Here is a 21,425-nt window from a genome sequence, read left to right on the forward strand (position 1 = left end):
CGCCCACTGTGGAGCCACCAGGATCAGAGTCATGTTGCTGGTTCTGCACTTGTCGAGCACTCTGTGCAACAGGGGTATCGGTGGAAAGGCGTAGGCAAATGTCCTCCACCAGCTTATCCATAGGGCATTTCCCTTGGATTGCTGATCTGGTTGCCTGGACGCGAAGCTTCGGCATTTTGCATTGTGGCGTGTTGCAAATAGGTCTATTGTGGGAGTCCCCCATCTCTGGAAGATTTTCTCCGTTTCCTGGCCATTGAGCTCCCACTCGTGTGATGCTGAGGTCTGTCTGCTTAGCCAGTCTGCCTCCACATTGTCCTTCCCTGGTAGGTGAATTGCCAGTAGATCTATTTTGAGAGGTATGGCCCATCTCCAAATCTCCTGAGCTAGGGATGAGAGGGGAAACGACTGTGTCCCCCCTTGTTTGTTGATGTAGAACATCGCCGTGGTGTTGTCTGTCTGTACCAACACCCTCTGGCCGAACAGGTGCCTCTGGAATGCCTTCAGGGCTAACAGTATCGTTTTCAACTCGAGGTAGTTGATGTGGCGGACCGCGTCTGTAGGAGCACATAGACCCCTCACTCTGAGGTTGTCCATGTGCGCTCCCCATCCCTTCTGCGATGCGTCCGTGGTAATGGTCATTGTTGGGCTTGGTGGTGTCAGGCTTCTCCCCGTTGTTATGTTGTCTCTGTTCCACCAAGTTATCTCCTCCTGCACTGCGTGCGTAACAACCACTAGATCCTCCCAACTTCCGTTTGCTTGTGACCATTGCTGTTGCAGCCATTCCTGGAATGGTCTCATGTGCAGGCGTACATTCGGCACCAGCTGGATACAGGACGCCATCATCCCCATCATCTTGCTCACCGCCCTCACTGTCAGAGCTCGCCCCTTCTGGTAGAGCTGCGTCTCCTTCAGTAGAGCATCTGTCCTCCTGTCGCTGGGCACTACTGTACTGTTGAGGGAGTTGATCTTTGCCCCCAGGAAAATCTTTACCTGTTCCGGTTCCAGCGATGATTTTCCCCAGTGGATGGAAAATCCCAGATTTGTGAGGGTGTCCGTTACGCGTTTTGCGTGCCTCTCGCACTTCTCGCGTGAGTTTGCCTTGACCAGCCAGTCGTCCAAGTAGGGGTATACGTGTATTCCCTGCTTTCGTAGGTGTGCCGCTACCGCCGACAGGCATTTCGTAAAGACCCTTGGCGCAGATTTTAATCCGAAGGCCAGGGTTGTGAACTGGTAGTGTTCCTGTTCGATGTTGAATCTTAGAAGGCCCTTGTGCCTTCTGTTTATTGGGATGTGAAGGTAGGCATCCTTGCGGTCCACGGTGACCATGAAGTCCCCTTCTCTTATCTGTGGCAGTACCTCCTGCAGTGAAGTCATTTTGAACCTTTGCGTTCTGATGAACTTGTTTAGGTAACGGAGGTCCAGTATGGGTCTGAGGTCTCCGTCTACCTTCGGCACCACGAAGTAGTTTGAGTAGACCCCTTTGTTGCGTTCCCTGAACGGCACCGTCTCTATGGCTCCCTTTTGTAGGAGTTTCCGCGTTTCTTCTCTGAGTATTGCCAGTTCTTGGGCCGATCTCTGCCTTCCCTTCGGCTTCCTGTTTGGAGGTCTTTTCTCCAAGTCTACGCAGTATCCGTACTGCACGATGTTCCGTATCCACTTGTCTGTGGTTATACGCCGCCACTCCTGAAGGTAGAACCTCAGCCTTCCGCCTACTGGTGATGTATGCTCGTAGGCTCTTGAATCTTCTCTTCCCCCTGATGACACTTTTTTGCGCCTCACCCTTGGGGACCTTACGAGGGTAGGCGTCTTCTTGCGTGCTGAGTCACTTCGAGGAGGGCTGATCGCCCCCTCTCCTCCTTTGGCCACGTCCGTTCCCTCTCCCGCGAAAGGACTGGCCCCGAGGTTGATATTGCCAGTTTTGCTTCTGCTGACTTTGTCCGTGACCTTCGCCCTGCTGACCTTGCTGGAACGCCTGGTGCGACGTCCCCTGTTGGCTTCCACCCCTACCGTAGGGTCTCCTCGAGGGATTTCCTCGTCTCATTCCCCTCAGCTGTAGGGCCCCCATGGACCTCGCTGTCTCGTTTTCCTTCTTGAGCTGGGTGAGCTTTTCGTCCACCGTTGCTCCGAACAGTGTCTCTCCATTGAAGGGGGTGCCAAGGATGTTGTTCTGCACTTCCGGTTTGAATCCCGAGATTCTTAGCCATGCATGCCTCCTCTCTGTGACCCCTATGGCCATGAGTCTTGCTGAAGTCTCTGCCCCATCCAATGCCGTCTTTATACAGGAGTTGGCGATGTTCTTGCCTTCATCCACCAGGTGAGAGGCTCTCTGGCGGTATTCTTCGGGGAGGTGCTTTACTAGCTCCCCATCTCATCCCAGTGTTGGTATTGGTGTCTATTGAGGAGTGCATTCGAATTCGCCATGCGCCAGTGCATTGCGGCGTTCCTCTCGACCTTTCTGCCTGTGAGGTCGATCCTCCTGCTCTCCTTATCCGGAGGTGGGCCCGAAGTTGCTGGAACGTTGGCCCTTCTCCTGGCCGTGGAGGCTATGATGGAGTCTGCGGTGACGCTACCCTTGATGTAAGGTGGGTCCTGGGAGGAGTGCTTATATTTCTTCTCTGTCCTGGGCGTGATCGACCGGCAGGTGGCAGGCTCCTTGAAGGCTTCTCTCCCCTGGTTCATCACGCTTTGTAGCATGGGGAGGAACTGACTCCTAGTCTGGATGGGGAGCAGTGTTTCGACGAGAAAATCGGCTTTCGGCCTCTCCTCGTCGAGTTTGACGCCGAAGGCCATTGCTGCGCTCTTCACCACCATATTGTATACCCCGATGTCGTCGGGTGGCGAAGGCCTCGAGGGGTACGTGTCCACGGCCTCCTCAGGGTTTTCGGTGTCGAGATCGTGCCATTCGACGTCGTTGCTGGTAGATGCCGCCGATTCGTAGAACGACTGTTGGTCTTCTTCCTCGGCTTCTTCCTCATAATAGGGCTCCTCTTCTTCCTCGAGATCCCTTGTCAGCCCTTCGGCGTCGAACTCGCCTTCGACCTCGACGACGTCCGCCGATGAAACCGTTGGAATCTTGAATTCCTTCATCCTGGCGTCGAACTCCTTCTTCCTTTGAAGGATGTTCTCCATTTCGGCCTCGAGCCGCCTCTTCTTTTTCTCCATTTCGGAGATGCTTTCGGCGTCGACCGCGGGTCTCTTCGATGAAACTTGCGTCGACGTCGAACGTTCTTTCTGCGTCGATCGGCCAGTTTCATGGGACGATTTCGACGACCCTTGCCTTTCGGCGTCTTTCTGCCCCAGGGAGTCCTTTTGTAAGGATCCGCTGGGCCTTTTGTCCGAAGTTCCCCCTTTGGACGTCGAAGTTTTCGGCGCCGGGGTTCCCTTCGTGGACCTTGACTCAGTTTTTCTCGAGACACCCTCGTGTTTTCGAGGTGTCTTTTGATTTGCGCTCGACGATTCTCTTACCTCGTCTTCTTTTTTCTTGTCGGTCTCTACGACCGTGAAGTTTTCGGCTGTCTCGGCGACGTTGTCCTCGTCGTCCGTGTCGAGGCCCAGCTCGTAGAGTGTCGGGGGTTTCCCTTTGCCATCCATGTTGGCGTTGGCTCTTCTCTGCCTCTCTCTCACTCTGAGTGTCTTCGGCGCGAAGGCTGAGCAGGCGTTGCAGTCGATACTCCGGTGATCCACCGGTAGGCAGAGGTTGCAGACCGGATGCTGGTCTTTCTGCGCGAACTTGTGGTGGCAGTTTGGGCAGAACTTGAATGGCGTCTTGTCCATTTCGCTCAGGGTCTCCGAGCGTGCATTCTCCAAAGCTGTCGAAGAAAAAAGGTTCGCTGGTCCTCTTTCTTCGCGCTCCTGATGAAATCTGTTCTATTCCTGATGTCTTCTCTTGATTCTATCGATGAAACTCGCTTTTCTTCCTTCTTCCTCCGAGTGAATTTCTGGAGCTTCCCGATGACGATCCAGACCCAACGGCGGAAAAAAGAATCTGAAGATGGCGCCCCAAAGGTGGGACTTCCGCAGGAAGCACGACGACGTCACGGGAGGTGCACCAAATGGTGGACTTCGACGCCCACCTGGGCTACAGAAAAAAAAAAAAAAAAACAAAGAAAAGACTACGAATCCGGACCCAACCACAAGATCGCGGAATAATGCACAGCATAGTGAATCCAGAAAGATTCACGCTGCAAAACCAGGCATCCCTACCGGCACCAGAGTCGATGTCGACAAGAATAGAACCAAAAGAGTTCAAAAAAGTTTAGCCAAAAAGTGATTAAAAGGGTATGCTCTTCCCGGATCGGCGCTTACTGGCGCAGAAAAAAGAAGGTATACAAACCAACTGCGGTTCAAATCCCTATATCTTTGGGTATTTTTTACTCCCCTCTTTTCTTAGATTGGGGTAGTCACCGTGGAGATAAAGAGCTCCGTGAGGCCTTGGTGTGAGAAAGTGGCTCTGTATATACTGTTCCTTAATAGGTACAGGGTGTACAGAGTCCACAGACTGCAAGGGTTTGACAGAGGTTAAAGTTAGATATAACCTTACTCTCCAAAGTGGTAGCCTGGTCGAGCAGTAAGGCAGTATCAGAGGACCTGTAAAGCACTTGTTGTACACACTCAGTCAGCAAATAGTTCCACACACTCAATGACTGAACTCTAGGCCAAAGGTTTGTATATAAAAAATATATGCTTGTTTTATTTTAGAACCAACACTTGGAATTAAAATATACTTTCTCGACAGGAGATGTTTCATGAAAATACTTTTGTATATGCAATTGACTTTTTAGTAAACAGTTACAAATAGTTGCAGTAGGCAACTATTTCTAAACACAATACATTGAGCTCAATGATAAATTCAGATTATATGCAACAGATTACTTTGTAGATTACTTTTGTAATTCCAGGCTTGGATCCTAGATCCAGTCCTGGGTCAGTTCTCAGAATCAGCTGTTAAAAGTCGACTTTGGTACTGTAATGATTTTTAACTAATATTTAGCTATTTTAAAAGTGAGCACTTAGAAAATATTTCAGAGCAAACAATCAATGATTCCCTATGGAAGGAAGGAATATGCTACTTACCAGTATGCATCTGTTCTTGGCATGTAGAGCTGCAGAGTTGTACACTTAGCATAGATCGCCATCTGGTGTTGGGCCCGGATGTTTGCAGTTTGTTTTTCTTCTTGGACAGTCTTTGGAAGTCACGAGTTTGGGGACTCCTCCTTCGGTCCGTACTGCGCATGGGCTTCGGCTCCATCCTCAGATTGTTTTTCGCCAACAGGGAAATGATGGAGCGTAGTAATAACAGTGAGAAACCCATGTGTTGTATCTAAATAAGATGTACTGGAACGGATACAGGTAGCCGGGGAGGCGGGTGGGCGTGTACAACTCTGCAGCTCTACATGCCAAGAACAGATGCATACTGGTAAGTAGCATATTCCGTTCGAGGCATATGAGCTGCAGATTGTACACTTAGCATAGATTATATAGCAGTACCCAACCTTAGCGGCGACCACCGGTATCCGTTGCAGCTGTTTGAAAAAGTGTCTTTAGTACAGCCTGGCCCACCCTAGCTTGCTGCTTGGAATGCACATCTACACAGTAGTGTTTTGTGAAGGTGTGCGGTGTAGACCATGTGGCTGCTTTGCAGATGTCATCTAAGGGTATATTCCCTAGAAAAGCCATAGAAGCCCCTAACTTTCTTGTAGAGTGGGCTCTAGGAGGAACAGATAATGTTCTCTTTGCCTTTTGATAGCAAATTTGTATGCATTTTACAATCCACCTAGCTATCCCTGATTTAGAAATGGGGTTGCCTTTATGTGGTGGAGAGAAGGAAACGAACAATTGTTTAGTCTTCCTGAAGGGTTGCGTTCTTTGTATGTAGTATAGCAACGCCCTTTTCACATCAAGTGTGTGTAAGGCCCTTTCTGCAACAGATTGGGGTTGCGAAAAGAAGACAGGTAATTCCACTGATTGATTGAGGTGGAAGGGGGAAATGACTTTGGGCAGAAACTTCGGATTTGTGCGAAGTATGACCTTGCTGCGATGCATTTGTATGTAGGGTTCCTGTATGGTGAACGCTTGTATTTCACCAACCCTTCTAAGGGAAGTGATCGCTACAAGGAAAGCTGTTTTCCAGGTGAGAAACTGTAGCTCACATTTGTGCATTGGTTCGAAGGGCGGACCCATTAGTCGTGTAAGAACTAAATTTAGATTCCATACAGGGGAAGGTGGTGCCCTGGGAGGAATTACGCGTTTAAGGCCTTCCATGAAGGCTTTAATAGCGGGCACTCTGAAGAGTGATAAATGCTGTCTGTTTTGTAGATAAGCAGCGATCGCTGCTAGGTGTAGGCGTATGGATGAATATGCCAGGTTACACCTGTGAAGATGGAGCAGATAGCATATGATGTGCTGTATGGATGCATCTAGAGGGTTGATTGTATTGTTACGGCAGTAAATTACAAATCTTTTCCACTTTGCGGCATAGCATGCTCTAGTGGTAGGGCGTCTGGCTTCCATGATGATGTTCATGCAATCAGGGGGAAGGTTAAGGTATCCGAATTCTAGGATTTCAGGAGCCAGATCGCCAGGTTGAGCTGAGCTGGGTCCGGGTGCCTGATTTCTCCATGGTTCTGGGTTAGGAGGCATGGGGATAGATGTAGTTTTTGATGTGGTACCACTGACAGTTGTAGTAGCGTGGTGTACCACGGCTGCCTGGCCCACGTCGGAGCTACCAGAATGAGTGTGAGGGAGTGCTGCTGTAGCTTCCTGACCACTAATGGAATTAGTGGGAGAGGTGGAAAGGCGTATGCAAATCTGCCTGACCAGTTCATCCATATCGCATTGCCCTTGGACAATGGGTGTGGGTATCTGGCGGCGAAGCTTGGGCATTTTTTGTTTTCGTGGGTGGCGAAGAGGTCTATCTGAGGATGCCCCCATTGTTGGAAGAATGGGTGAAGAACTTGTGGATGCAGTTCCCATTCGTGTAGTTGTTGCGTTTGTCTGCTGAGCAGATCTGCCATGGTGTTTTGTACGCCTGGAACGTGCTGTGCCAGGAGAAAGATGTTTTGAGGAATTGCCCATCTCCATATGCTCTGGGCTAAGCGGGAGAGCTGGGGAGAGTGTGTCCCCCCCTGTTTTTGGATATAATACATTGCAGTCATATTGTCTGTGCGAATGAGGACTGCTTTGCCCGAAATCTGTTTTTGGAAAGATTTTAGGGCTAGAAAGATCGCCAAGAGCTCCAGATAGTTGATGTGGAGCGATTTTTGCTGTGGCGTCCATAGACCTTGCATGGTGAGGTGTAGAAGGTGCGCTCCCCAGCCGGAGAGCGATGCGTCCGCTGTTAGAGTCACCTGAGGAACCGGGTCCAGGAACGGCCGCCCTTTGGAAAGGTTCGTGGTGTTCCACCACTGCAGAGAGTGATGTGTGCGGCCGTCCACCAACACCAGATCCGTCAGCTGACCCTGGGCCTGGTTCCACTGTTGTGCTAGGCACTCTTGAAGTGGACGCATGTGGAGTCTTGCATGGGGCACTATGAAGATGCAAGACGCCATCATTCCTATGAGCTTCATAAACACTCTTGCTGGAAGAGAGTGTTGAGGAAGGAATGTTTTGCGTAAGGCTTGAATGCTTGTGATTCTGGCTGAGTTTGGATAGGCAATACCCTTGGAGGTGTCTATAGTGGCCCCGAGATATTGCTTTGCTAAGTGTACAATCTGCAGCTCATATGCCTCGAACAGTCAGTTATCGGCTTTTGGGTAAGTACTCGACTGGCAGAGTTAAGGTTCTGGGCATAGACTCGGGGGTCTCCCAGGGTCAGGTAGGTACAGTTGTTACACCGAGCGGCACAGGGGCAGCCAGGTGCAGAGAGGGTTAGGCCCAATGTTATCCTATGGTGGGCAGGGGGCCTTTGGTTGGTGGCTGCTAGCAGGCAGGCCACGCGGCTGTGGGAGCTGGGCTCCTGGTCACTTGCTCAGGGCGAGTGGGGAAGAAAAATAGGACAGTGGTTGCACTCCCAGGGGCACTCGGGCAGCTGGGTGCAGGGTGCTTTTGAGCCGTCGGGCGCTCAATGGATTTCAATGGAGAAGCTCAGTGACTAACAAAGGCTGCAAGCTCGGGGACGAAGATTCTTCAGGTGCGACCACCACTTCGAGATGTAAATTGGGAAGCTGGGCACAGGGGGCCGGAGGGCGCAGGGGTGTCTTTTCGCGTCAGGAAGTCTTACCCTCAGCTGGTCGAGGTTGGAGGGGTCGCTGGTTCCGAGGCTGCAGGTGTCGTCAGGAGCGTCAAGGTGGGTCCTTGGGTGCTGGATTCGGGGTCACAGTTGCCGGGGGGACGTCTTTGTGGTCTTTGTCCATTACGGCACAAGCCAGGCTTGGCGTGTGCAGGAGTCGCGGTTCCTGGTTGGCACCAGGGGCTTGTTACTTGCTTTGAGCAGTACCACTGCTCATGGGAGTCCCAGTCTTTTTAATGTCACAAGGCAGTCAGGTCCTCCGGGGTTTTTGAGGTTGCTGACCACTGGAGATGCCGGGTTTCAGCAGGAGCAGTTTCGAGGGTCAACAGGCCTGTAGGGCTGGGGCCAAGTCAGTTGGTGTCTTCCTCTTGTTAGCAGCTGCACGGGAGGTCTTCTTTCTTCTGGTTATTCTTGCTTGTTTCGGAATCGGGATCTGAGGAAGGAAGGTTCAGGGTGCCCCTATGTGAGAAAGTGGCTCTGTATATACTGTTCCCTAATAGGTACAGGGTGTACAGAGTCCACAGTCCCCCAGAGGCTGATAGAGGTCAAAGTTAGGTATGACCTTACTCTCAAAAGTGGTAGCTTGGTCGAGCAGTAAGGCAGTACCAGAGGACAGTGTAAAGCATTTATTGTACACACTCAGTCAGCAAATGGTTTCACACACTCAATAACTGAACTCTAGGCCAATGGTTTATATATATAAAATATATGCTTGTTTTATTTTTAGAACCACAAAGGGGATAAAAATATACTTTCTCAGAATGAGAGGTTGAATATAAATACTTTTGTCTTAAGCAATACATTTTTGTAAACAGTCACAGTTGGTTGCAATAAACAATCCTATTTCCTAAACATAACAATGCATTGAGCTCAATGGTAAATTCAGGTTATTTTTAATAAATTACTTTTCAGATTACTTTTGGAATTCCAGGTCTGGCTCCTAGATCCAGCCCTGGGTCAGTATTCAGAATCAAGTGATGAAAGTCGACTTAATAACTGTAATGATTTTTAAATAATATTTAGCTATTTCAAAAGTTAGCACTTAGAAAATATTTCAAAGAAAACATTCAATGGATCTCTATGGCAAGAAATTCAAATTGCAGGTAGAGTACTTTATCGTTACTTTAGTAATCCAGGACTGGGTACCTAGACCCAGGACTGGGGTCCTTATCAAAAACAGGTAAGTAATTTCGTTTGCAGAAATGGTACGATTTTAAAAGAATATTTCAAATTTGCAAAAATAGACACTTAGAAGAAATTTCACAGAAAAGCAGACAATGGTTTCCTATGGGAGAAAAATGAGTTAGAGGTAAGTATAGTTGTGGACACTTTTCAGAGTCAGGGCTGGGCACCAAGATCCAGCACTGGGAGCTCACCTAGGAGCAGGTGAGTACATTCGTTTTTGTCACTTGGCTGATTTTTGGTGAATATCTGCAGTTTTGAAAAGTTCACACTTAGAAGATTTTTGAAGAAAAAGCCAGTCAATGTTACCCTATGAGGAAAATGAAGTTAGCGGTTTAAGGGTAAGTACTCGACTGGCAGAGTTGAAATTCCGGGCATAGACTCAGGGGTCCCCCAGTGTCAGGTAGGTACAGTTGGTTCACCCTCAGCGGTTTCAGGACGGCCGGGTGCAGAGAGAGTTAGGCCCAATGTTATCCTATGAGGGATAGGGGGGCCTTGATTGGTGGCTGCTGTCTGGCAAGCCACGCGGCTGTGGAGCTGGGCTCCTGGTCACTTACTCAGGGCAAGTGGGGAAGTAGGTTAGTGTAGAGAGTGCACTGCCAGGACCACTCGGGCGGCGGGGTGCAGGGTGCTTTTGAACCGTCGGGCGCTCAATGGAAATCAATGGGAATGTTCCGGTTTGGAAAAAGGCTGCAAGCTCGGGGACGAGGATGCTTCAGGTGCCACCACCACTTCGAGAGGTAAGTTGGGTAGTTGTAGGTTAGGTGGGTACCCCAGGATTGGGCACAGGGGGCCGCAGGGCGCCGCGTGCAGGGGTGCCTTTTGGTGTCGCGGTTGGGGGGGCACCTGGTTCTGAGGCTGCAGGCTTCTTCAGGAGTGTCGAGGGGGGTCCTTGGGTGCCGGACTCGGGGTCACAGTCGCCGTGGGGTCGTCCTCAGGGTCTTTGTCCACTCCGGCACTGGCCAGGCTTGGCTGGTGCAGAGTGTGCTGGGTTCGCGGTTCCGGGCTGCTGCCAGGGGTTAGAGATAGGTTTCTGAGTAGAGCCTCTACTCATGGGAGTCCCAGGGAATCAGAGATCAAAGGTAGCCAGGTCCTCCGGGGTTTGTGAGGTTGCTGGCCACGAGAGATGCCGCGCTGGAGCAGGAAAAGGTTCGAGGGTCGACAGGCCGGTAGGGCTGGGGCCAAAGCAGTTGATGTCTTCCTCTTAGCAGCTGCTGGGCAGGTCTTTGTTCTTCTTGCTCTTCTTGTAGTTTCGAATCTGGGATCTGGGGAAGGAAGGTTCAGGGGGCCCCTAAATACTAGATTTAGGGGCGTTACAGGTAGGTGAAGGCCAGGGACCAATGGGTCCTTGTCCTGGGGTGGGTACACCCCCTATCTTGCCTCTCTCCTGTGGGAGGGGGGCAGTAGCCTGATCCTGATAGGGTAGGGCCTCCCATCTTCAAGATGGCGAGAGCCCGGAGATGTGCTTCACCTCGCCTCCCCCACCTGAGGGGTGGGGTGGGCCGGCTGGCACATCCCCTGTCCTTGTATGGGGTTTCCGGCCAAGCTTCCCGCCAGAGTGGGGGGTTGCAGTGGCCTGGGGAAACTCCTAGAGGCGGCATGCCTTTGAAGCTTCCCTTTGCTCATCCTGGGGGAGGAGATTTCTCACCTCACCCAGGATGTGCATTGTTGCAGGCCCGGGAGAGCAGGGGCTCTCCCACCCAGGGGTCCAGCAACGTGTCTGCTGTGTGGCAGCCTGGGCAGCCTCAGAGCAGACGTGGATTGTAGGTTAGCTGTAAGGGGGCATCTCTAAGATGCCCTCTGGGGTGCTTAGTACATTAAATCCCACACTGGCATCAGTGTTGGTTTAATGTGCTGAGAAGTTTGATACCAAACTTCCCAGTCTTCAGTGTTGCCATTATGGTGCTGTGGAGCTCGTGTTTGACGAGCTCCACAGCACCATGTACTTGTAAATGGCAGCACGGTACTTACAGTGCCCAGGAATGGACCTGGGTACTGTAGGGGCACAGGGCTCCTGCTCCTGTGCCCACACCATAGGCATAAGGCACCCAGCCAGAGGGGTGGCTGACATATGCCTTGGCAGTGTAGGTGATGGGCATGGCACACAGAGAGGTGTGCCATGTCGACTCTTTGTTTTGTCCTGCGCCCAGACACTCAGCCTGCAAAGGCAGTGTGTGTGTGTGTGTAAGGGTACAGGGCCTCTAAGGGTGGCACAATGAGTGCTGCAGCCCTTAGAGGCCTTCCCTGGTCACAAGGCCCTGGGTACCTAGGGTACCATTTACTAGGGGCTGACATGTGGCCAGGGTTTGCCAATTGGGAGTTTGTATTTTAGGGAAGGAACACAGGCCCTGGGCACCTGATTGGCAGGAGCCCAGGGCACAACAAGGAAAAGTGCATCAGCTATTAGGCAAAAAAGGGGGGGGTTACTGCAACAGAAACCCACTTTCTCACACCCTAACTACTAAATTTAGGAGCGTTACAGGTAGGTCAAGGGCAGGAACCAAGTGGTCCCTTCCATGGGATGTGTACCCACCCTATCCTGCCACTCTCCTGTGGGAGGGGGCAGTAGCCTAGTCCTGATTGGGCAGGGCTCCTCATCTTCAAGATGGCGAGAGCCCGGGGATGAGCTTCACCTCTCGCCTCCCTCACCTGAGGGGTGGGGTTGGCAGAGGCTGGCACACCCCCTTTCCTTCCTTGGGGTTTCACGCCAGAGTGGGGGGTCAGAACCGGTGGGGGCCGGTTGCTGAGTACAGCAAGTGGCCTGGAGAAGCTCACAAAGGCGGCATGCCTTTGAAGCTTCCCCTGCCCATCCTGGAGGAGACCTAGCACCTCGCCCAGAATGTGCATTGTTGCAGGCCCAGGAGAGCGGATGGCTCTCTACCCAGGGGTCCAGCAACATGTCTGCTGTGTGGCAGCCTAGGCAGCCCATCAGACAGGACGTGGAATGTAGGTTAGGTTCAGGAGGCAACTGTACATTAAATCCCACACTGGCGTCAGTGTGGGTTTAATGTGCTGAGAAGTTTGATATCAAACTTCTCAGTCTTCAGTGTTGCCATCATGGTGCTGTGGAGTTCGTGTTGACGACCTCCCAGCACCATATACTCTTAATGGCAGCACTGCAGTTACAGTGCCCAGGAATGGACCTGGGTACTGTAGGGATACAGGGCTCATGCACTTTTACCCACACCACTAGCATAGGGTACCCAGCTAGAAGGGTGACTGAGGTGTGCCAGGGCAGTGTGTGTTGTGGGCATGGCACACAGGGATGTGTGCTATGTCGACTGTTTTGTTCTGCACCCAGACACGTGGCAGTGTGTGTGTGTGTGTCAGGGTACAAGGCCCCTAAGGGTGGCACAATAAGTGCCGCAGCCCTTAGGGGCCTTCCCTGTCACAAGGCCCTGGGTACCTAGGGTACCATTTACCAGGGGCTGATATGTGGCCAGTGATGCCAATTGGGTTTTAGGTTTCATGCAGTTTTAGGGAAGGAACATAGGCCCTGGGTACCTGATTAGCAGGAGCCTAGGGCACACAAAGTACATCAGCAATTCAGCAAAAAGTGGGGGCATACCATGCAAGAAAGATGGCACTTTTTCAGTGGAGAACACTGAAACACGTACGATAATACCATCGAGGGTCGGGTGAACCCAAAGAATGGTTTCGAACCGGAGTGCAGCAATACACGTCTGAACCCGATGGCGGAAAGAAAACAATTTAATAATGCAGATATGCCCATGCACACTATCACCGAAAAGAGGAGTCACCTTACTTCGTAACTGGGAAAGACTTCTTCGAAGAAAAACAACTTGCAAACATCGGGACACAACACTAGATGGCAGGAGTATGCAAAGCATGTGTATCTACAGCATACATTCCTTGACCATACTTGTGTGTGTGCGATTTACTCACCCCAAGAATCAATCTATCCCCTTCTTGAATCCTCACCTGGCTCTCATCGTTTTTATCAGGAAACTGGATGTTGACTTCATGATCTGTGCGAATCTGGGTTATTACAGCTCCCTTACGTCCAATGATCTTCGGATGATGCTTTGGATCCACAGAGATGACAAGCTTGAAACTCCTCAACGCCTGAAACATTTTGTTGGGTGAGAAAATAAAAGTTAATCATTAGTAAAATCAACAGTCTTGCCCTGGGACTCTATCTTACAAATTATTTAGACCAGAAAATCCTAGTCTATTTTTTCCCTTCTTTACATATACACCTCCACCTTTGTTTCGGTAAAAATAACTGTAGAAAAGTGCCCCTTTTTGACATGGTCACCCCCACTTTTTGACTGGGTTCTGATGCAATTCTGACGAGTGCACTGGGGTCCTGCATTCCAGGTCTCCAGTGCCAGGTCTCTTTCCTTAAACTTTACAATTGCTCCTCATTTGGCAATATGTTTAGCACCTCCTCTCAGTCCCTAGTAAATGGTAACACTGGTCCCTAGGGCAGAGTAGCTAAGGAGGGTCTCTAAGGGAAGCTTGTTTCCGGTCCAGGGAAGGCATGGTTTGGCAGTTCGGGCTGGACTGTTCCCGTGAGGCACAGGGTCAGACTGATTTGCATATGGCCATGTCTGAACTGGGGTGGCAGAGTGGGCTAAAGAACGGTGATGGATCAAACCCAGATCTGTTGACTGGGTGTGAGTGTTTGATTGGTTCTGATGCTCCGTCCATCACCACCCCCTTTTGTACCGCTCTAAGGGATGCAGCATGAATTTTGTACCACCCTTTTGCGCACCCTGAGAAGCCCCTCAGCACCAACATGCAAACTGCCATCGCAGGCTGTGAGCCATGGTGCAGGTAAAGTGAAAACACGACATGGCACACAGTCCTGTGTGCCATGCCTGCAGACACTGCATGCAGTACAGGTAAGCCAGCCTACAACAAGGTTTACAGTTCTAAGGCAAGGTGCATGTGAGAAGTTGGCCTGATGTATGATGTCACTAGTTCTAGTGTACACCTTATATCAGTCCAAATACCCTTATGGTGATTGGTTGTAAAGTCAACCTTATAGACCAGCTATCCTAGTGGTAGCATGGACAAGAGCAGTCTTAGGCTAAACTCTGAATGGCATGTGAAGCCAGCTGTGATACCATATATAATCCCTTGAATACCAAATGAAAGGACACCACAACAGATATATATATATAAAATAAAGTGTATTTATTCTAGTCAAACCCTCAGCACTCTTTATGAGATTAGAGGTAAGTACAACACAGTCTTATTTAAGCATACATTAAGTCACACAGGTAAGTAATACAGTTAGGCCCTAGGGGCCACGCAAACCATATACTAAGTAAGTGGTATAAGAACCACTGTCACGGAAATAGAATAGGCCTAGGGAATCGCTGGGGCTACACTACACTAGCGTTAGTTAGGAAGTGGGAGGCCCACGGGATTCGTGTGCAGAGTGGAAACACTCACGCGTAATGCGTAAAAGTCAATAGCGATAGTACAGTTTAGAAAACGGTAGATTTAGGACACTTCCGGAGTAGCTAGGAAGTTGAGACTTGAAAACTAGACACTAGGATAGTCACTATCCTGATGAGCACCGGAGTACCCAAGTTACCTAGCCCACAGGCTGCGGGTGCATAGGGGTGAAGATGCGTCGTTTTCGTCGTCGACTCCTATGGATGCCTGAAGAAAGATGCTGACAGGCAGTCAGTGAAGAGTGTCCGGTGGATCCCAAGGCTGGGATCAAGAAGAGAAGAAACCTGCAAGCAGAAGGGACAGAGTCAAGGTCACTAGCCAGTGACCACGTGGAACCAGGAAGGAACCAGGCGATGTCGTGAAGATTGCAGGTGAAGCTTGTCGCTGCAGCCAGGAGGACCAGGAAGCGTCGAGGACGACCAGGACCAGGAGGGCGAGCTGTCCCACGAAGGCTCTTGCTGTCGGCGGCGTCGAAGTTGGACTAGGACTCACCAAGCCTTGGCAAGCGGAACCCACGAAGAACGAAGGACTTGCTTCTGGTGCAGACCAGGAAGGTCTGGGGTGCTTCTTCTTTGCAGAGAAGCGGGAGCCAGTCTGGAGGAGCCAAACCAGCGCAGAAGATTTCAGGGAGCGTCGTCACAAAGGCCACTAGCCAGCAGGCAAGCAACCGGACAGACGCGGCAAGCAGGAAAATGCAGAAGGGCCCCACGCAGGACTCGTGGAGTGTGGGGGGCTGATCTTCGGTGCAGATGGTGCTTGGGGTTGGGGCTTCTCAATCCCCTGTGCACAACTTCGAGGGTACCTCAGAAGCTGCGCTTTAAGTTACTAGCCACTTTTTCCAGGTAGCCGGTCCCACGTCGCTCGTCGCCTCCACGGATCTCAGCTTTGCTGTCGATGTGGATCAGGGTCGGAGAAGTCTGGAAGTCAAGGCTCTGGTCGGGCTCTGCAGTCGGTTCCTCGTAGAACGTGGGCAAAGCAAAGGGTAGTCTCTTGATGGTGCCTGTTTGCACAGGGTAGCCACTCCTTGGCTACAAGGGAGATTCTTCAGTCTTCTTCTTTCGTCGAATGTCGAAGGTCCAGAGTTTCTGTTCAGTTTTGCAGGTTCAGGATAATCTCAAGTCTTGAGGCCCGACTCCCACTCTTATACTAATCTGGGGGGCTGGGATACCTGCTAGGTCACGCCTTATGGGTGGGACCTGGGAGGGGGTGGTTACACCCACTTCCCTTTGTCCAGTTTCGCGCCAGAGCTGGGGCTGGAGTGCCCCAGCGCCGGTTTGAACTGGACTATGCAAGGAACACCTTGTGTGCCCCAGGCATGTCTCATTCCTTTCAGCCCACCCTGCCCCAATACACTAAAGGCTGTCTGGGGAGGTGCTAGCACCTCCCCAAGCAGGAAACCTATTGTCCAGGCCTCCCTGGCTGGGATCACTCCCAGCAGCAGGAGGTCCGACTTGTGTCTGTGGCAGCAGCATCCATTTTGTGATGCTGAGGCTTTGGTTAGAGATAAACAGCAAAGTAGGATTTTAACATGTCTCTCCCTCTAGAAGGGAGGGATAATATCCTCATCACCAGAAATGGGATGGGGGTATTATTCCAAAGTGTTAGACACCTTACACGACATGTTTTGATACAGCCAAACCATAGTTACCATAACCGTCTAAGATTATAAGGCACTTTAAGAGTATATGGTAGGCTATATCATAGAACAGCTATAAGGACATGGTTCCGAAAGCTGCAGACAGGCTCAGCTCATGCTAGAGCACCATCTCACATGTTACCAAGCACTCTGCCTCCAGGATTGTTAAGGCCTGCCATAGGAGTGACTGATAGGTACACATGTGTCTATATATAAGGGTAGATATAGGCATACTATATCTAAGCAAGGGGTGATTACACGACCTTGCCCCAGCTGAGTGATCAGCCAGTTGTGTCTGATTGGAAGGCCAGACCAGGGGTGGCATAATACATGCTGCAGCCCCTGGGAGGCCTAGGGTACACCTATCCCCTGGGAGGCCTAGGGTACACCTATGCCCTGGGTACCTAGGGTACACTGTACAGGGTCCAATAAAGTGATCCTTACCAATTGGTTATGTACCTAGGGTACATGGAGTCCATTTTAAAGAGAGCAGACAGCCTGAGACCCTGAATGGCAGGATCTCAGGCCAACTAAGTCGAAAAACCAGCTAGACACTAGGCAAAAAGTTGGGGGTAACCATAGTCAGATATCCACCTTCCTACAGTGCACTATACTACATCTGTGGGAACATCTGCATGAGCAAATATGCCATTGTGATTACTAACTTAATTCTAAGATATTACAAGTGAACAGGGAAGCCATTTTAACTTCATGTGCTGGACACTGGTAAAAAGAAGCTCCCCAGCTACAGGACTGCTTCGCTGAAACTTTTGGTGTTTAGTATCAAACACTTTGCATTAATGGACAAATTACTTACCTTCGCTAACACCATATCTGGTAGCCGCAGATTACTTACCTTTGAACTTCCAGGCATCAGGCTGGATCTGGAAGATTTTTCGTAGTATTACTGTTGCACACCGTTAGGTGGCGTCGGTAGACTCCGCGTGATGTCAGCGTCGTGTTAGTCATAGGCATGACGTCCGCATCATCAATACAACCGCCACTCTGACCTCAGTACTTTCCATGACTTTCCACGGCAAAAGCGCAGAGCCATGATGAAGTGACTGACCATGGTGTGTTAACAAGAACAGCTGGGCCTTGAAGGGTAACATCTAACACTAAAAACAATTCCACAGTGCAGGGAGGATGGGTGGATGTGTAAGGAAACTGCAGCTAGATCATGTATCTACCAAATAAGACGTTACCGAAGATAAGTAACTTGTCCATCTGAGAGAGACATCTAGCTGCTGATTGTGAGAAAGTGGCTCTGTATATACTGTTCCTTAATAGGTACAGGATGTACAGAGTCCACAGTCCCCCAGGGTTTGACGGAGGTTAAAGTTAGGTATAACCTTACTCTCTGAAGTGGTAGCTTGGTCGAGCAGTAAGGCAGTACCAGAGGACAGTGTAAAGCATTTGTTGCACACACTCAGCCAGCAAATGGTCTCACACACTCAATAACTGAACTCCAGGCCAATGGTTTATATATAAAAAATATATGCTTGTTTTATTTTAGAACCAACACGTGGAGTTAAAATATACTTTCTCAACAGTAGATGTTTCATATAAATACTTTTGCAATATGCAATAGATTTTAGTAAACAGTTACAAGAGGTTGCAGTTGGCAACTCTATTTTTAAACACAACAATACATTGAGCTCAATGGTAAATTCAAGTTATTTGCAACAAATTACCTTTTAGATTACTTTTGGAATTCCAGGACTGGATCCTAGATTCAGTCCTGGGTCAGTACTCAGAATCAAGTGAGGAAAGTCGACTTAAGTACTGTAATGATTTTCAACTAATATTTAGCTATTTTAAAAGTTGACACTTAGAAATATTTCAGAGAAAACAATCAATGATTCCCTATGGAAGAAAATGCAGGTTACAGGTACAGTATGTTCTTGTTACTTTTGTAATCCAGTACTGGGTGCCTAGACTCAGTACTGGGACCTTTATCCAAAACAGGTAAGCAATTACATTTTCAGATATTCTACGATTTTTGAAGAATATTTAAATATTGCAGAAATCGACACTTAGAAGAAATTTCACAGAAAAACAGTCAATGGTTTCCTATGGAAGAAAATGGAGTTAAGGGTAAGTACAGTTGTAGAGATTTTTCAGAGTCTGGGCTGGGCATCAAGATCCAGCACTGGGAGTTCACCTAGGAACAGGTGAGTAAATTCGTTTTTGTCACTCGGCTGATTTTTGGTGAATATTTGAAGATTTGAAAAGTCCACACTTAGAAGAAATTTCAGGAAAAAGCCAGCCAATGTTGCCCTATGAGGAAAATAGAGTGCGGTTTAAGGGTAAGTACTCGACTCGCAGAGTTGAGGTTCTGGGCACAGACTCAGGGGTCTCCCAGGGTCAGGTAGGTACAGTTGGTTCACCCTCAGCAGCTCTAGGGCAGCAGGGTGCAGAGAGAGTTAGGCCCAATGTTATCCTATGAGGGATAGGGGGGCCTTGTTTGGTGGCTGCTGACTGGCAAGCCACGCGGCTGTGGGAGCTGGGCTCCAGGTCACTTACTCAGGGCAAGTGGGGAAGTAAGAAGGAGTAGAGTTTTCACTGCCAGGGCCACTCGGGCGGCTGGGTGCAGTGCGCTTTTGAGCCTTCGGGCGCTCAATGGATGTCAATAGGAAATCTCCGGTTAGGAAAAAGACTGCAAGCTCGGGGACGAGGACTCTTCAGGTGCCACCACCACTTCGAGAGGTAAGTTGGGTAGTTGTAGGTTAGGTGGGTACCCCGGGATTGGGCACAGGGGGCCGCAGGGCGCCGCGTGCAGGGGTGCCTTTTGGGGTCGGGAAATCCTACCCTCTGGTTGATCGCGGTTGGGGGGGCACCTGGTTCTGAGGCTGCAGGCTTCTTCAGGAGTGTCGAGGGAGGTCCTTGGGTGCCGGACTCGGGGTTACAGTCGCCGTGGGGTCGTCCTCAGGGTCTTTGTTCACTCCGGCACTGGCCAGGCTCGGCTGGTGCAGAGTGTGCTGGGTTCGCGGTTCCGGGCTGCTGCCAGGGGTTAGAGATAGGTTTCGAGTAGAGCCTCTACTCATGGGAGTCCCAGGGGCTTAGAGCCAAAAGGTAGCCAGGTCCTCCAGGGTTTGTGAGGTTGCTGGCCACAAGTGATAGCGGGTTGGAGCAGGTTCGAGGGTCGACAGGCCGGTAGGGCTGGGGCCAAAGCAGTTGGTGTCTTCCTCTTAGCAGCAGCAGGGCATGTCTTTCTTCTAGCTCTTCTTCGGATTTTGGAATCTGGGGAAGGAAGGTTCAGGGTGCCCCTAAATACTAGATTTAGGGGCGTTACAGGTAGGTGAAGGGCAGGTACATATGGGTCCCTGTCCTAGGGTGGGCACACCCCCTATCCTGCCTCTCTCCTGTGGGAGGGGGGCAGTAGCCTAGTCCTGATAGGGCAGGGCTTCCCATCTTCAAGATGGCGAGAGCCCGGAGATGTGCTTCACCTCACCTCCCCCACCTGAGGGGTGGGGTTGGCAGGCTGGCACATCCCCTGTCCTTATTTGGGGTTTCCGGCCAAGCTTCCCGCCAGAGTGGGGGGTTGCAGTGGCCTGAGGAAGCTCACAGAGGCAGCATGCCTTTGAAGCTTCCCCCTGCCCATCCTGGGGGAGGAGATTTAGCACCTCGCCCAGGATGTGCATTGTTGCAGGCCCAGGAGAGCAGGGCCTCACCTACCCAGGGGTCCAGCAACATGTCTGCTGTGTGGCAGCCTAGGCAGCCTCAGAACAGACTTGGATTGTAGGTTAGGTTTGAGGGGGCATCTCTAAGATGCCCTCTGGGGTGCTTGGTACATTAAATCACACACTGGCATCAGTGTGGGTTTAATGTGCTGAGAAGTTTGATACCAAACTTCTCAGTCTTCAGTGTTGCCATTATGGTGCAGTGGAGTTCTTGTTTGACGAGCTCTCAGCACCATGTACTCTTAAATGGCAGCACTGCACTTACAGTGCCCAGGAATGGACCTGGGTACTGTAGGGGCACATGGCTCCTGCTCCTGTGCCCACACCATTGGCATAGGGCACCCAGCTAGAGTGGTGGCTGATGTATGCCATGGCAGTTTAGGTGATGGGCATGGCACACAGGGAGGTGTGCCATGTCGACTTTGTTTTTGTCTTGCACCCAGACACTCAGCCTGCAAGGGCAGTGTGTGTGTAAGGGTACAGGGCCTCTGAGGGTGGCACAATGAGTGCTGCAGCCCTTAAGAGGCCTTCCCTGGTCACAAGGCCCTGGGTACCTAGGGTACCATTTACCAGGGGCTGACATGTGGCCAGGGTTTGCCAATTTGTGTTTTGTGTTTTTAGGGAAGGAACATAGGCCCTGGGCACCTGATTGGCAGGAGTCCAGGGCACACTCAGTCAAAGTACATTCAGCAATTCAGCAAAAAGTGGGGACATACCATGCAAGAAAGATGGCACTTTCTCACAGCTACTTCCCCATTTGCCAGTCAGCAGCCACCAACCAAGGGCCCCCTGCCTTCCATAGGATAACATTGGGCCTAACTCACACTGCATCCGGCTGCCACTGTGCCGCTGAGGGTGTAATAACTGTACTTACCTGACCCTAGTAGACCCCAGAGTCTGTGCCCAGAACCTTAACTCTGCCAGTCGAGTACTTACCCAAAACCCGATAACTCACGTTTCTTCCATAGGGTAACATTGGCTGGTTTCACTTGAAAATTCTTTTAAGTGTGGAGTTTCTAAACTTTAAAATATTCACCTAAAATCAACCGAGTAACGAAATCGAACATACTCACCTGCTATTAGGAGAGTGCCCAGTGCTGGATCTTGGTGCCCAGCACTGACCCTGAAAAGTAATTACAAGCATACTTACCGCTAACTCAATTTTCTCCCATAGGAAACCATTGACTGTTTTTCTGTGAAATTTCTTCTAAATGTCGATTTTTGCAAACTACAAATATTCTTTAAAAATCGTACCAACTGTGAAAAC

The 21,425-nt window shown here is 50.4% G+C and overlaps 1 protein-coding gene across 4 annotated transcripts in view; it reads right to left on the reverse strand.

Moving 5' to 3' along the window:
- Window positions 1-21,425, reverse strand: part of HDLBP (high density lipoprotein binding protein) — a 933,925-nt gene that overhangs the window by 148,048 nt on the left and 764,452 nt on the right. For all 4 annotated transcript variants that reach the window (XM_085634158.1, XM_085634156.1, XM_085634157.1 and 1 more), the window contains exon 24: window positions 13,352-13,495. In XM_085634158.1, the coding sequence (XP_085490284.1) occupies window positions 13,352-13,495 (144 nt within the window). The remainder of the gene's footprint in view (window positions 1-13,351; window positions 13,496-21,425) is intronic.

The sequence above is a fragment of the Triturus cristatus genome, chromosome 11 (assembly GCF_964204655.1).
Source record: "Triturus cristatus chromosome 11, aTriCri1.1, whole genome shotgun sequence".
Lineage (NCBI taxonomy): Eukaryota > Metazoa > Chordata > Amphibia > Caudata > Salamandridae > Triturus > Triturus cristatus.